Source organism: Ovis aries, chromosome 8, assembly GCF_016772045.2.
Source record: "Ovis aries strain OAR_USU_Benz2616 breed Rambouillet chromosome 8, ARS-UI_Ramb_v3.0, whole genome shotgun sequence".
In the NCBI taxonomy this organism is placed as follows: domain Eukaryota; kingdom Metazoa; phylum Chordata; class Mammalia; order Artiodactyla; family Bovidae; genus Ovis; species Ovis aries.
In genome coordinates this window covers 13353221-13368375 of record NC_056061.1, presented here as the reverse complement: position 1 = coordinate 13368375, position 15155 = coordinate 13353221, and the positions used below count along the sequence as shown (strand labels likewise).

The window sequence follows — 15155 nt, the reverse complement described above, 5'->3', positions numbered from 1 at the left end:
CATCAACTTCTGTAGATCATACCATCAAAATATATTCAGAATTTGACCAAATCTCAGCACCCCCACTGTCACTAATCTGGTTCAGGACACCAACATCTTTTCCTCTCGAAGACTTTTGCCACAACCTCCTGATGGTTTCTTGCTCTTCACAGTGTCTTAACCCAGCAGCCAGAAGGAGCCTGTTTAAACATAAGGAAGGTTACATGCTCCCTGCTCAAAATCCTCCATGTCTCCCTTCTCACACGGAGCAAAAGCTAGTCCTTACAGTGACGATAAGACACATCACACTCTGCTTACACTTCCGCCCCATTATCCCTCTGACCTCATTTTCCCCTTCCTTGGCCCTCCCCCAGCCACCCTGCCCTCCTTGCTATGCTTCAGAAGGACCAGGCGTGTTCCCTTCTCAGGGTCTCCATACCTCTTCTTCCTTTTGCATTCCCCAGATACCTACACACCCAGCTCTCTCCCTTCATGTCTTCGAACAAAATTCAGCTTCTCAGCAATCACTTTCTCCTACCTTATGCCCTTTATAGGCTTTGTTTTGTTTTGTTTTGTTTTCCTCCATAGCACCATAGTGCTATCACTATTTAAAATAGTGGATATATTTTGCATCTTGAGAGCAGGGGTTTTGATCTGTTTTTATGCTTGAGATACCTTGAACATTTAAAAGCAATGCTGGGCACTGTTCAGGACTGAATGGACAGTTGATGAATGAATGAAGGTCATTTTACTTTACTCCTTACATGCACTTTTAGTGAGACTCCATCACGGGCTCTGTACAGCATGGTTGTTTTTCTTATGAAACCCACATAAGGGAACACACAGAGGTTACGCAGGAAGATGACAAAACACGGTTGCACTTCAGTAGGGCTTTGCATAGAGTATTATAGATGAGTTCATGGTAAAGGGGGTATCTCTATTCATCTTGCAGAAGCCAGGGAGAGCTACGTTATTGAGAATTCCTGGGTGGAGTTTGACATAATGAAAGGTATCCAGGGGTGAGAGTATAACACTTAAAGCACAGGACACAGGGCCAGGAAATGAGTGTTGTGTAGTGGAGCCACAAGTATTTTGTGGTTCCTTTAGAGTAAGGTTCACAGAAGGAAGTGGTGAAAGGTGGGGGTAACAGATACAAACAAAAGCCTGGGCCTTGCATGCAATGTTAAGAAATTTGGATTTCATCCTCCAGACTGAAAGTTGTAAACAAGGGAATGGTGTGGTATCCAATTTATATCAGTATTTTAGGTTGGTTGCTGTTGATCATGTGAAGGTAGTTGTAGACTTCTAGAAGGAAATGGTGATTGTATGAGCTAAGGTAATGGTCAGAGGCTGGAGGAGAGGAGAAGGGCTCGATAAATCTCCTGGGGCTGAAACTGTCTGATCTTGATAGATAGCTGGAAGTGAGAAGAGGATGATAACTAGATATTCAGCTTACGTATCTAAATGGATGGTGATGACACCACAGAATGTGCAAGTGTCCGCTGCTCAGTCATGCCTGACTCAGCGACCCCATGGACTGCAGCCTGCCAGGCTCCTCTGTCCATGGGATTTTCCAGGCAAGAATGCTGGAGAGGGTTGCCATTCCCTTCTCCAGAGGACCTTCCTGACCAAGAGATTGAGCCCGGGTCTCCTGCATCACAGGCAAATTCTTTACCATCTGGATCATGGTACCCAGATATCATAAACTGAGATAAAGTAATGGAGATAGAGTTACTTTTGTTGTTGGGCTAGGGAACCTTGCAGGGATTATGAGTTTGGTTTTGCTTATATGACTTGGAGATGGCTGTAAGGCATACAGGTGTATATGACCCCCAAACAGTTGCTATATGACTCTGCAGCTCAGAAGCGAGGTCTGCAGTAGTGATTTAAAAATGAAATCCAGTGGAGGGAAGTTGAGGCCATTTGAGTATGGAAGAGACTACACAGAGTGTATGCAAGGTGGTGATTCATGGATGGAATTAAGAGATAAGTGAAGAAATAGGAACCTAAGAGAGAGAGGAGCATCTGGGAAAGAAAAAAGGTGTCATTGAAGCAAAAGCACATCAAAGGTCAGAGGGAAGTAGTGACCAGCTGATTAAATGACACTGAGAAATACAATCATGTAAGAATTAAAAATGTATTCATTGGATTTGGTGATTAGAGGGCATGGATAATACTCACTTGTTCTTTTAATAAATAAGGCATATTGAGAACACGCCATGTGGCAGGATCTGTGCAACTGCCTCTAATAAAATAACAAACAAGATGTACGTGATATGGACCCTTTCAGATCTTATCAACTGGGAGAGTAGAGAGTTTGAGCAGAGAGATACATATAAGTAATGAGGTTTACAATAGAGACTGAGAAATACTGTGAGAGGGCTGGTATAGGTTGCTTCTCATTTTATGGATGATGATGTTGTTCAGTCGCTCAGTTGTGTCCGACTCTTTGCGACTGCATGGATTGCAGCATGCCAAGCTTCTCTGTCCTCCACTATCTTCCGAAGTTTGTTCAAATTCATGTCCACTGAGGCGGCGATGTTATCTAATCATCTCACCTCATGTATCATTTCATGGATACAGTGCCCTGAATACACTGGTCTGGGAATGGTCTCCCTACCTCTGAGTCTTCTTAACTGGTGAACTTCACTTGTTCTTCCTTTCTCAAATCAACGGACACTTCCTCAGACAAGCCTGTTCTGACCCTTAGATCAGATCAAGCTCCTTCTGTCAAGTACTCTTCATCCCTTCTCCTTATAGCATTTATCATAGCTTATGAGTCTCTATTTATTTGTACAATTTATCACGTCCATCAGTTGGACCATAAAGAAGGCAGAGTGCCAAAGAATCGATGCCTTCGAACTAATACTGGAGAAGACTCCTGAGAGTCCCTTGGACAGCATGGAGATCAAACCAGTCAATCCTAAAGGAAATCTACCTTGAATATTCATTGGAAGGACTGATGCTAAACTTAGACTCCAATATTTTGGTCACCTGATGCGAACAGCTGACTCATTGAAAAAGTCCTTGATGCTGGGAAACATTGAGGGCAGGAGAAGAGGGCATCAGAGGATGAGATGGCTGGATGGCATCACCAATGAACATGAACTTGGGCAAACTTTAGGAGGGACAGGATGGCCTGTCGTGCTGCAATCCATGGGGTCGAAAAAAGCTGGGCATGACAGGGTGATTGAACAACAGCAACAGCATCAATACGTTAGACTAAAAGCTCCTTAAGGGCAGAAGCCATGTTGGCTTTTATCAGTGAGCAAATAAATATTTATTGAATTAATGAATGAATAACTATTTCCTGGAGAAACACCGTTGATCTGGATGTTTCAGTAACATGGGATTGCAGGCGACTGGGGAAGAATTAAGAAATGAGTGAGAAAAGCAGTGAGAATAGACTGTTCTTTTAAGAAGCTTAGTTAAAATGGAAAGGTGAGGGTAATCATTGGCTAGAAGGTCATGTGGAATTAAAGGGAGGATTTATTAGGATGGGGAGACTTGTGAACTATTAGCAGGCTAAGTGGTGCACAGCCACAGAAGGGAGGGGGTGAAGATGAATGAGAAGGAGGGGAAAACAGACACCTGGAAATTTCTGAGGACATGGGTTATGGAATCAAGGGAAGTATGGTCAAGAAGAAGGAAGAAACTTAGGGGCTAATTTGTAGTACAGTTCTACTCTGAGGAATAAGAACTGGACAGTCTTCTCACTCATCTTCAAAGAATGTGTCATCATAAATCAATCATAAGACTGAATTATATATGAAATTCTCTATAAGAAAGAAAACCAGTACATTCAGTTCAGTTCAGTCGCTCAGTCACGTCTGACTCTTTGTGACCCCATGGACTGCAGCACGCCAGGCCTCCCTGCCCATCACCACCTCCCGGAGTTCACGCAAACTCGTGTCCGTCAAGTCGGTGATGCCATCCAACCATCTCCTCCTCTGTCGTCCCCTTCTCCTCCTGCCTCCAATCTTTCCCAGCATCAGGGTCTTTTCCAGTGAGTCAGCTCTTCGCATCAGGTGGCCAAAGTATATTACATTAGAGAACAATTGAGGTTAGAGTATGGCTTTAAAAAATTAACATAGCAGGAGACACCAAACAATTTTGAAATCAACATCTTATTTTATTTTTTACAGAATAGTTTACCAGAATAGAGGCGACCAGAGTTGACACTACAGGATTCCTGCTGCTTAGCTACCCTTTCCCTGTCTTCTAGCTCAGTTTTTGATGGTTACTATTTTAGTTCTTTTGAGTATCTTTCACCTTTAAATACTGTCGAGAGACTTCTGTCCAGTGTCTAACAGTTTAGGCATAGATGAGGATCTAGTCCTCCTACAGTTCTTGCTACCTCTCTGTTTCCCATTTTCTGTAAGCTGTAACTTTCTTTTTATATTGTCAAATTTAATAACCTCCACACTCTATTCTGACGTTGACTGCTTTTTTCCCTAAAGAACGATTCTAATATTTGAAAACCAGTTGAGTGTTTACGTATCAAGAACCTATAGTTATGGAACAAGGATTGCATTCCCCTGTCTATGGAATCCCAGCTTCTAGGAAACATGCCCCCTTGCATCTTTGTGAACTCTGTTTCTCAACTATGCTCTAGTTTGTTATGCCTCATATTTGAACCTTACATGCCCTTTAGTTTGTTTTGCTTTTCCTGAAAGTCCTTATTGTTTTTCTTCCTTCCTTATTGGGAATAGAAATACCCACTTTATTTATCATGTTATTTAATATTTAGTTCCTTATAAATTTTATTGCTTGTTGTATATTCCATTGTTATTTTTTGAAGACATTCTTGAAGCCCGCTGACTTCCTGTTCCAGATTGGACTGACTGCTCTGGAGCCCATTCGCTGAGATTTCTTAGGCCTTTTTTATATGTGGTTACATTGTCCTTCTTGCACATTCACTTGATGAAGTGCTTCCTTAAGTCATGGCCCCAGAAAGGGCACAGAGGAGTCTTAGCAGCTCTAGAATTGTTTCATTTTTGCCCTTATTATTGTGTATTTCACAGTTGGGCAAGTAATTCTAGGTACATGTTTTTAATCAGGTCTTTGAAGGCTTTGCATATATGTTTGCTCTTAAAATATCCCTGTGTTGGGGTGTCTTTGCTGGCTCAACGTTAGAGAATCTGCCTGCCAGTTCAGGAGACGTGTGTTCCATCCCTGGTCCAAGAAGATCCTACATGCCACGTAACAGCTAAGCCCGTGTGCCACAACTCTTGATCCTGTGCTCTGGAGCCCGGGAGCTGCAGTTCCTGAGCCCACGTGCTGCAGCTACGAAGCCTGTGCCCTAGAGCCCATGCCCTTCTCCCCAACAAGAGAAGCTGCTGCAGTGAGAAGCCCGCACACCGCACCTAGAGGGTAGCCCCCACGCACCACAACGGAAGCAAAGCCCGCACGGCAGTGAAGACCCAGCACGGCCAAAGAAAGAATTACCAAAGAAAAATCCCTGGGTTGTGGAGAATTAGCATAGTGAGATCAGTTAGGATCTGAGAGTAGGTCATCGGATCTCCAAAACCTTCTCTCATAATTATTGTTTCTAATTCATCCCTCCCAATATCAAAGCCACTGAGGCAAATGCATATATTAAAATCACTTTATACATAGACTAAATCTCACTGGGAACAGTAATAAATAACAGTTAATTTAATTATCGTTTCCCACTTAAAGGATAAAATAAATCTTCAATTCTTGGTGAAAGTGGAGATAAAGACTTGTAGGCAGATGTGTACTGATTTAGTTATAAAACGGGTTGGATATTTAGCAGTACATTTATTGTTATTTTTCCGCCTTAGAATTAAGCAGAATCTGTATGAAAATAAACAGCTGAATTCTAGCTCAATAGAACTAGAATTTAAGATAGTTTGTGGGCATTTTATTAAACTAAGTGTAAACAGCTCCCCTCTGGGAGTAGATACATTGATAATCTCTTATTGCAGGTGTTCATTCGTCCTGTAAAGAATGTCATAGGCTCAGAGGTGGTCCATGCTGTCATTTCGATCTACTGCTACTGTGTGGACTTAATATCAAACTCATATTAAAGAAATATCTGGCATATCCTGAACATTTTATCTTATGACTTATAAATATAGAGATATATAAGCAACATGTAGTGTTTAATATTCAGCTCCTTATGTATCAGCCATCTTTATTTGATATAGATGGAGAGAAGAAACCCTGTCCGTGGTAACAAATCAAATGATGTTTGTGGCTTATGGGCAGTCAGTTTAATCTAGTGCATTAGAAATATCTCATCTGTCTTAACTCTGTCTCCATCTCTTAATTAAATACAGAATTTTGATGCTGAATTACACTTGGGCAATTAGTTTCTTTTTTAGCAGAGATAAACTGATGAATGTTTTGAAGCTATAATAAGAATGTTTTTAAAGCTTCACTGAGAAATAAAATGGACTTTACATAAATGTAATTTATTTATTTATAGCATAGTTTATAGGTTTTTTGAAAATTTTAATAGCAAGCCTTCATTCCAAAGGATAAGGAAGTCAAAGAAAAAATATAAATTTGCTTTGTCAGAAAAAGTGACCTTTTTTCCTTAATTTAGTTTATTATTTTTAATATAAATTTATTTATTTTAATTGGAGGCTAATTACTTTACAATATTGTATTGGTTTGCCATACATCAACATGAATCCGCCACAGATGTACACGTGTTCCCCATCCTGAACCCCCCTCCCTCCTCCCTCCCCGTACCATCCCTCTTTAAACCGACTTTTAAAAGCTTTGATGTAAAAAATAAAATAAAATAAAATAAAAAAATAAAAGCTTTGATGTTTTGAAAAGAGTGACCTTGAATATTCAGGGAACTCATTTAGCACATGAAATTTGTCATCCTCTGGGTCTCAGAAGTTCAAAATTATAACTTGCTTATTAGCAAATGTGAAAAGTCATGTCTCTTGTTACAAGTTAACTTGGATTATGTCAGTTCATTTCTCTTTTAGCCTGAAGTTATAAAATATTCATATATAATCAAGATATATTTGCAGTAGTATTAAAGGATTCACTATGTACCTGACAGAAGTTCTGAAACCATTTTTCATGGTTAAGTCATTGCTGTTATATGTGTAAAATATTCAAATTACTCTATGGAACCATATAACCTGCAACATATAGGGTTCCTATAGAGTATTATCAGAGCTTAGAATTTTATCACTTCCTGTGTGGACATATTATTGGACTAAGAGTACTTTAGTAGCCTGCTATGTTTTGAGTGTTGTTTTTGAAATAAGGAAAGACTTAAAATAGGCTAGAAATTACAGTCTTTGGTATTTAAATGAATAATGAATATACCACATAAAGATTTTAGAACACAATAAAAAGTATTACAAACAGATGTAAAACAACAGTGAAAATTGAATATGAAATTTTGAGGCAAATGAACTGTCAGCGACAAGTTTAATTTCTTAGAACAAGTTTCCTGTTGGAAAAAGTTTGAATATTATTTTAAAGGAAGAATGTGGATTCGTCTGGAGAGCAACTAAGCCAAGCAGAAAGGCTCAGACATGCCTCATGCAGGAGGCAGACAGGATGACACTGTCAGCAAAGAATACGATTGACCCTCTGGTTTTCTCTTTAAGTTTATGATAAGAGGGTGCTTACCTTCCTGGGTAGCTTAAATGGTAAAGACCCTGCCTGCAATGCGAGAGACCTGGGTTCAATCCCTGGGTTGCAAAGAATCCCCTGGAGAAGGCATGGCAACCCACTCCAGTGTTCTTGCCTGGAGAAGTCCAAGGACAGAGGAGCCTGACGGGCTACAGTCCACGGGGTCACACAGAGTCATCACAACTGAGCGACAAACACCCGCATCCATGTTAGCATAATAACAAAATAGACATGAATCAGAATCCTTTCTCCATTCATTCAAGCAGAGTACTCGTCTGAGCTCTGGTTATGAATAAACATGCCAGTCTTACGGTTGGTCATGAGGGTAAAGATGCTATGTATGTGCAAAGTTTGGTATATAATAGGCTCCAAGCAAATATTAGCCCTTCTCCCTTTATAGGTCACATACAACACTATGGTATGTGGCTAGGAAACCTGTTGAGATTTATTTTCTCCATATCAAGATCAAAAACAGCATACAGTCCAAAGGTTGAGGATATGAAGAAGTAACCTTTATTTTGGATGCTTAGCAGTTGTCTCTGAACATGTTTTCTCCTAATGCTCAGGTGGTTTAAAGGATGAGAAATAATTCAAGGGTTAAATAGGGCCTTGCCCTACTTCGTTCCTAAATGCCATCTGCTCTGCTAAGTGGATGCAGTCACAGCAGTTGTTCCTCAGGCTTATTCATAGAAACAGGCCCTATGGGTCCATCAGGGGAGAAGTGACCAGGAAGCTGCAGAGCTTAAGCTGCAGAGATGCTCACCTGCATGGGACCCTTTGTAGGCATCCAATTTGTAATTTGCATGCTTCTCCTTTAAGCGTATGTGTGCTCAGTCATCTATAACTCTGTGACTTCATGGACTGTAGCCCACCAGTCTCCTCTGTCCATGGCATTTTCCAGGCAAGAATACTGGAGTGGGTTGCCATTTTCTTCTCCTAGAGATCCTCATAACCCAGGATTGGGTTCCTGCATTGACAGGCGAACTCTTTACCACTGCACCCCCTGAGCCCCTCTAATTAGATAACCTTCAGACTCCACAAAACCTGGGTCCACTCTCAAGGAACTGTCAGATAAAAGGGGAAAAAAAATCAATACAGTTGAAAAAGATGAGGTGGCCAATAGCAGGAAAAGCAAGTTTGGCTTCTATTGACCAAATAATGATTGGTAGTTACCTTTGAACACTGATGCCCATATGCCCTTGACCATAGCTAGTCCTTGCCTGTCTAGGAAGGTACTCTCTAGTCTAGCATCAGTCTAAGAATCATGCATATGAAGAAGTGATAAAGGAGGTCACCTGGCAATCAGGGAATGTCAGTTATACCAGTCTTTGGTTCCTCACAGTTTTAGGTGAGTGAAGGGGGAGGGATAAATGGAACCAGTATTGTACTGATCTGACTCAGTATGTGCATCCAAAATGGGTTAGTCCCTCTATGTGTATTATCACATTTTTATTCTCATAAGTAATATAATATAAGTAAGTAGTATCATCTAAATTGTAGCCTGGGAGATAAGAAGTAACCTCAGCTATTACCTGTAACTTGACAGCAACAACTTCTGTATTTTCCTGTTAACTTGGCAACGACAACAATTACGCAGGTAGCATTGTATACACAGTCCTGTACAGGCATTTGCAACTAACATTAGAGCTGGGAACTAAAATGGTACTGCAAATACACTTATACCTACTGGGGCTTTCCTGGTGGCTCAGCTGGTAAAGAGTCCGCCCAACTGGGTTCAGTTCCTGGGTTAGGAAGATCCCCTGGAGAAGGGAAAGTCTATTCCCACTCCAGTATTCTGACCTGGAAAATTCCACGGACTGAATAGTCCATGGGGTTGCAAAGAGTCAGACATAACTGAGCGACTTTCACTTTCACTTTCCACCTATTGTCATTCCCTTACACAAAGAGAAATTTCTGTCCCTTAAAAAATTGTATGTAATCCTTTCTTTTAAAGCATCCTCTTTATCTCTTCTTACTTCCCAGGCCACCTCATTTTTGCTTATCATAGCATCAACAAAATATACGTTCACAGCATTTTAAATTGCCTCCTAATCATTGAGTAAGATGGATGTTTAGAAAGATAAGTGAATTTTCTTCAGGATGTGTTTGTTTATATTAGTCAAAATAGGCCAACAGCTTCAGCATCTGAAATGTTAATGAGCTTTACACATCTAAAGGGTTTGATATAAAGATGGCCTTAAAGGATGTGATTATAAGCAAACTCACAGCTTCAGGAATGCTATCTAAGGCTTTTATTTTGGTGAAACTTGTCTCTTTGGTTCCATACACCCTTTATTAAACATTTAATAAGCTTGTTCTTCTTTCTCTCTTTCTCTGTTACAGATTCACATCCAGAGAACTGAAGGATGTGACCATATGACCTGTTCCCAGTGTAACACTAATTTCTGTTATCGCTGTGGGGAGAGATACCGCCAGCTCCGTTTCTTTGGAGACCACACCTCAAACCTCAGTATATTTGGATGCAAATACCGCTACCTCCCGGAGAGACCTCACCTAAGGAGATTAGTGCGAGGGTCAGTCTGTGGTGAGTGTCCAACATTATTTATAGGGATCTTCCTCAGGAAGTACTCGGTGATGATGATAGAGCTTAGAAATGTAATCCGACAGCTATGATAAATCTCAGCACCTGGCATGCATTCTAGCAGAGCCTTTAGCTGAAAATAGGAGGAAGACATTTTCTCTCCTTTTGTGTTTAAAATAAAAAAAAACAAACTTAAGTTTGTTAGCAGGACACTACCTGTATGAGCAAGTGGATTTTGTTCGAAAAATGAATAATTGAATATACCGCAGAAATGTGAAGTCATTAGTCTTCTGAAACCCTATTGTAAGTGATTTGATAAAAGGGAACACTGTCACATTTATTTTTGTAGTGATGATACCTAGCAACGGGTCTTAACATATAGCCTCTGTTTATTCACGGAAGAAATAACAGTACAAGTTTTAAAACCCCTGTGTTTCCTTTCGGGGCCCATTTTCATGTGTGTGTACGTGTGTACTCGTGTGTCAGGATGTACCTGACAAGGAGGGAGCAGCTGGCTTTATAAGTTCTCTCTCCTACACGTATTTTTCCACCTTCAGGACAGCTGTCAGACCATCTCAAACTGCTGTCAGACCATCACAAGTATGGCAGGAAAATGTGGACTTTTCTCCTGTGGACAAACAAGGAAGAATACAATAATCCATGTTACCCATTCCATTTTACAAAATGGAATAAAATGATTTTGTAAGCAGTGTTTTTAAATAAAAGAGCAGTTCAGTTTCAAACATCTCATCCCTACAAAAGGCAGGACAAGGAGTTACTCTGTCAGTCCCAAGCTTGCTTCCTCCCTGCCACGGAAGAGAGTGGATGGATGACAGCAAAGCCCTCCTGACCTCTGTCTTTCCCTGATCTACAGTTTGGGAAGTCTGCACATGTCCTTGGATAGAGACAGGAAAAGGGCCTGCCCTCCTCTCATACCTGGAGGATGAGAAACAAGGCCTTCATTTCATGTCACCATCTGCCCAGCTACAGATCAGAGGTTCTGCCTCTAGAGAATAAGGCAGAACAGCAGTTGGAGAATAATTAGCGTCCTCTAACATGGAAGTATCTCCCTGGTAGGGAGTAGGCAGATTTTTCAGTGAATGGCTTCCTGGGTAGCTCAAACAGTAAAGAATCTGCCCACAATGCGGGGGACCTAGGTTCAGTCCCTGGATTGGGACGATCCCCTGGAGAAGGGCATGGCAACCCACTCTAGTATCCTTGCCTGGAGAATCCCATGGACAGAGGAGCTTGGTGGGCCACAGTCCATGGGTTTGCAAAGAGTCAGACATGACTGAGTGACTAATACTTTCACTTTTTCAGGGAGTAGGTGGATTTTTCAGTGAATCGTATTGGGAATAAAAGTGACAGAAAAATGCTTAGTTCTCATGTTATTCCATACAAATATTCAAAGTACTAAAGCATACATTGGTGAAGAAAATACAGGTCTTTAATTGATTTCTTGTTGGCAAGTAGCTTGTATACAAAAATGGCTTAAGCAAAAGAAATGGAGGCCCCCGAAAAATAAATATCATTTTTTTTTAAAAGAAAGAAAAGAAGTCTGGAACCAGAATTGAAGAAATAAAGATAGCCAATAAACATGTTTTAAAAGATTCAGCATTATTAGTAGTCAGAGAAATGTAAATTAAAATAAAATGAGGTTTCTTTGGATTATTGATTAGCAAATATTTTGTCAAGTTAATACTCTGTGCTGAATTTCCATATTCTATTGAATGAATTGGAAATATTGTGCAGTTATTTTACAAATAAGTTTGATGGTAACGTGATAGACATTTTAAAATGTAATAAATCTAGGCTGACAATGGTGTACTTGCAAGTATAATTTAAAATAGCAGAAAAGGGAACAAAAAAATAAGTACTAAAATATTTAAATAAGATAGGATATGTGGATATGATAGAATATTGTTTCAGCTATTGAGAATAGTATTTTAAAAGAATTATTATTGATCTAGGAATAACAGAATCTGAGCTTAACTGTCCTCAAGACAGTTTTAAAAATAGACTTAAACATGTATCAAATATTGATTGCGTGATTATAATAAGTTTATTATTTCCCAGAGAGAAAGAGAGCACATATCTGGTTCTTTGAGTCCTGTGATGTTTGAAAACAATAGTGCTATTACTTTGCAGTCATGTTTTATCATTCTTATGAAAATATCACTCTTATGAAAATTGATAATTATTTGAAAAAGAAATATGAATGAGCACACACTGAGCTACATGTACAGGAGAAAACGGATTCACTTAAAATATGCATGTCAATATATTCTAAACTCAAGCATAGCTTTACGAGTGTACAAAATATAATTGTTCAATGGGATTTAGTATTGCTTGATAAATTATGTCATTGGTGAAAAATATAAGTAAACCTTATGGTTAGACATTTTGTCAACTGAATGGCAGTTTTTTCAAAATTAGATATTAAAAAATATATTTCCTAAAAAAATATTTTCTATCTATATATTTTCTGTGGTTCCAGAGACCCTTTCTTAAGAATAAAAAATGTTAACATTTTTCTGACAAATTTCCAACAAACGGCAGCGTTATATTTCTGTTTTCTAATGTAGTTGAAGTGAAGTGAAGTGAAGTTGCTCAGTCATGTCCGACTCTTTGCGACCCCATGGACTGTAGCCCACCAGGCTCCTCCATCCATGGAATTTTCTAGGCAAGAGTACTGGAGTGGGTTGCCATTTCCTTCTCCAGGGGATCTTCCCAACCCGGGGATCGAACCCAGGTCTCCCACATTGCAGGCAGATGCTTTACCGTCTGAGCCACCAGGGAGTTGGGTAATCCAAATTACCATCCTTCTTTATAGAACGGTGTTGCTGCTTGATTCTTAAATAGCAGTGTGATTCTACTGCAGAGTCCCTGCATTCCTTCCTCTTCTCTCGTGTTTGGGTTCTGTAGCTGTTGCTATGTCACATGCTTTGAGATCAAGATTACCATGTAATGATAAAGATTACGATCTAAAGACATTAACTATTGCCTCTATTTTTGTGCTAGTGCCTTTTAACACCAGCAGGATTCCGGTTGTGACCTCTGTGCTGTAACTAGAGTTCATTGTAATCACTGCTCAGTTATTCATTCAGAAGAAAATTATGCCACTGGCATCCTTACCAGTGTTTAGCCTTCTTGTGAGGGCTTCCTTTTGAAGTTTGCTAAAATGATTTATTTGAATAACCTTCAGTATATTGTGTGTCTACTGGTAATTTTCTCTAACAACAGTATTGAAACATCCCATTTGTCATTCAGTATATTAGATGTTCATGTTTTTAGTTTTCTTTGGACCCAGGAAATAAATAAATCACATTTTCAGATGTGGGTTTGGGCACTACTAGCGCTCCGTTTTGTGAGCTAATTAGATTTTCTTTTGCCGGCTCAGGATGTGTCACTCCCTTTTTAATCTTTCAGAATATTAAAAAAAAAATGAAAGTGGAAGAGATCTAAAGGAAAAGCATAAAGCTGAATGGTTCTGGTGGAGTAAAGTGAGTCAGTAGCTTTAGAATTTTCTTGGTTGTATAAGGTAAGTAATTTAGGAGATGGATGACTCATGTGCCCAGGACTTGAGTGAAGTTACTGAATGTACATATTTGTTCTACATCTGATGCATTTCCAGAGAAATATTGCCTTAATTATAACGACTCCTTAAAAATACACACTGTGATATTTAAAAGCGTTGCTGAATTTGTATTTTGGTTTTAGTTTAAGACTCTCTAAATGGTTTGCCTTTTGTTTTCCAGCTGGAAAATTGTTCGTTGCACCTCTAATTCTGGTCTTGGGATTAGCACTAGGGGCCATAGCAGTTGTCATCGGTAAGAAACACTTAATGTATTTAAGATAAGAATTCTCTGGGTGCTGTAGAGAGAACACGCGTGTAAATGTAATAGTGATTCAGTTAGTAAGCAGGGGAGATACCTGTCCCGTGCTTGCTCTAGATAAGCCATCAGCACATGATTTATAGATTCAGAGGGGTGTGTTTCATATAGGATGTATTTGTGTGGCACTTTTTCAGTCCAGGAATACTCTCATTCATATTTCTTATAAAGCATTATTAACCCTCTTTTAATACAAAAATTAATGTAACTAGAATTTTACTGAAAGATTCCAGTGGACAAGAACCCAGATTTTCCAATTCTGAGTTCAGTTTAGAGCATCAAAGAAAAGAGGTTCTGGTTCAGTTTGATTAGTTCTAATAAAAGGATTCCCTGGGTCAAAAATACATTTGATGTGTGTAGGAACACATGCCCAACATAAAATTGAGCACTGACAAATAGAAAATGTATCAGTGATAAATATAGTTTCATTCATACAGGTATATTAAAATACACATTTCAAGCAGTGATTCTGAGACTCGGGAGTGCTTTATAAGAACCATGAAGGCTGGTTAAAACACAAGTTAATGGGTCCTTGCCCTAGTTTCTGATTCACAATAGAGACAGGACCCATGCATTTCTAGTTCTAAAAGGTTAGGTGACGCTTATGCTAATGGTTCACGGACCACACTTTGAGAACCATTGCTTTAGAGAATTTAAAAGCAAACATGATAGCTAAAGGCTGCTTGGATAATTGTTCCACGTAATAGATAGGATTTCTCTTTTTTTCCTAAGTAAATTGATTTTATATGTAAAGTTCTGTATAGCAAGTAATTCGTATGTTCAAGATAGATAGAATTATAAAGTAACTGACATTTATAAGTTCTTACAATGAGTGAGGCTTTATGAAGTAGATGCTATTTCTGCATTTTACAGTTCAGGAAATTAAAGCTAGTCACTAGGACCTCACAGATGGTAGAATTGGGCATCAAAGCTGACATTTGCTCCACCACCCATCTTCTTGAGTAACATGTTAAATGGCCTGAAACCAAAGCATGAATATCAGTGTGAAAGATATAACCAGGGTTAATAAAGAAGACTTAAACTTAAGTTTTGATATTTTGATTTTAAAGAATTCATATCAAAACTGGTGTCACAGACTCTGTTAAAAG

The 15155-nt window shown here is 39.3% G+C and overlaps 1 protein-coding gene across 2 annotated transcripts in view; it reads left to right on the top strand.

Annotated features, from left to right (window-relative positions):
• RNF217 (ring finger protein 217) overlaps positions 1-15155 on the top strand; it is a 128661-nt gene that overhangs the window by 103302 nt on the left and 10204 nt on the right. For both annotated transcript variants that reach the window (XM_042253209.2, XM_027972333.3), the window contains 2 exons: positions 9955-10156; positions 13912-13983. In XM_042253209.2, coding sequence (XP_042109143.1) covers positions 9955-10156; positions 13912-13983 — 274 coding nt within the window. The remainder of the gene's footprint in view (positions 1-9954; positions 10157-13911; positions 13984-15155) is intronic.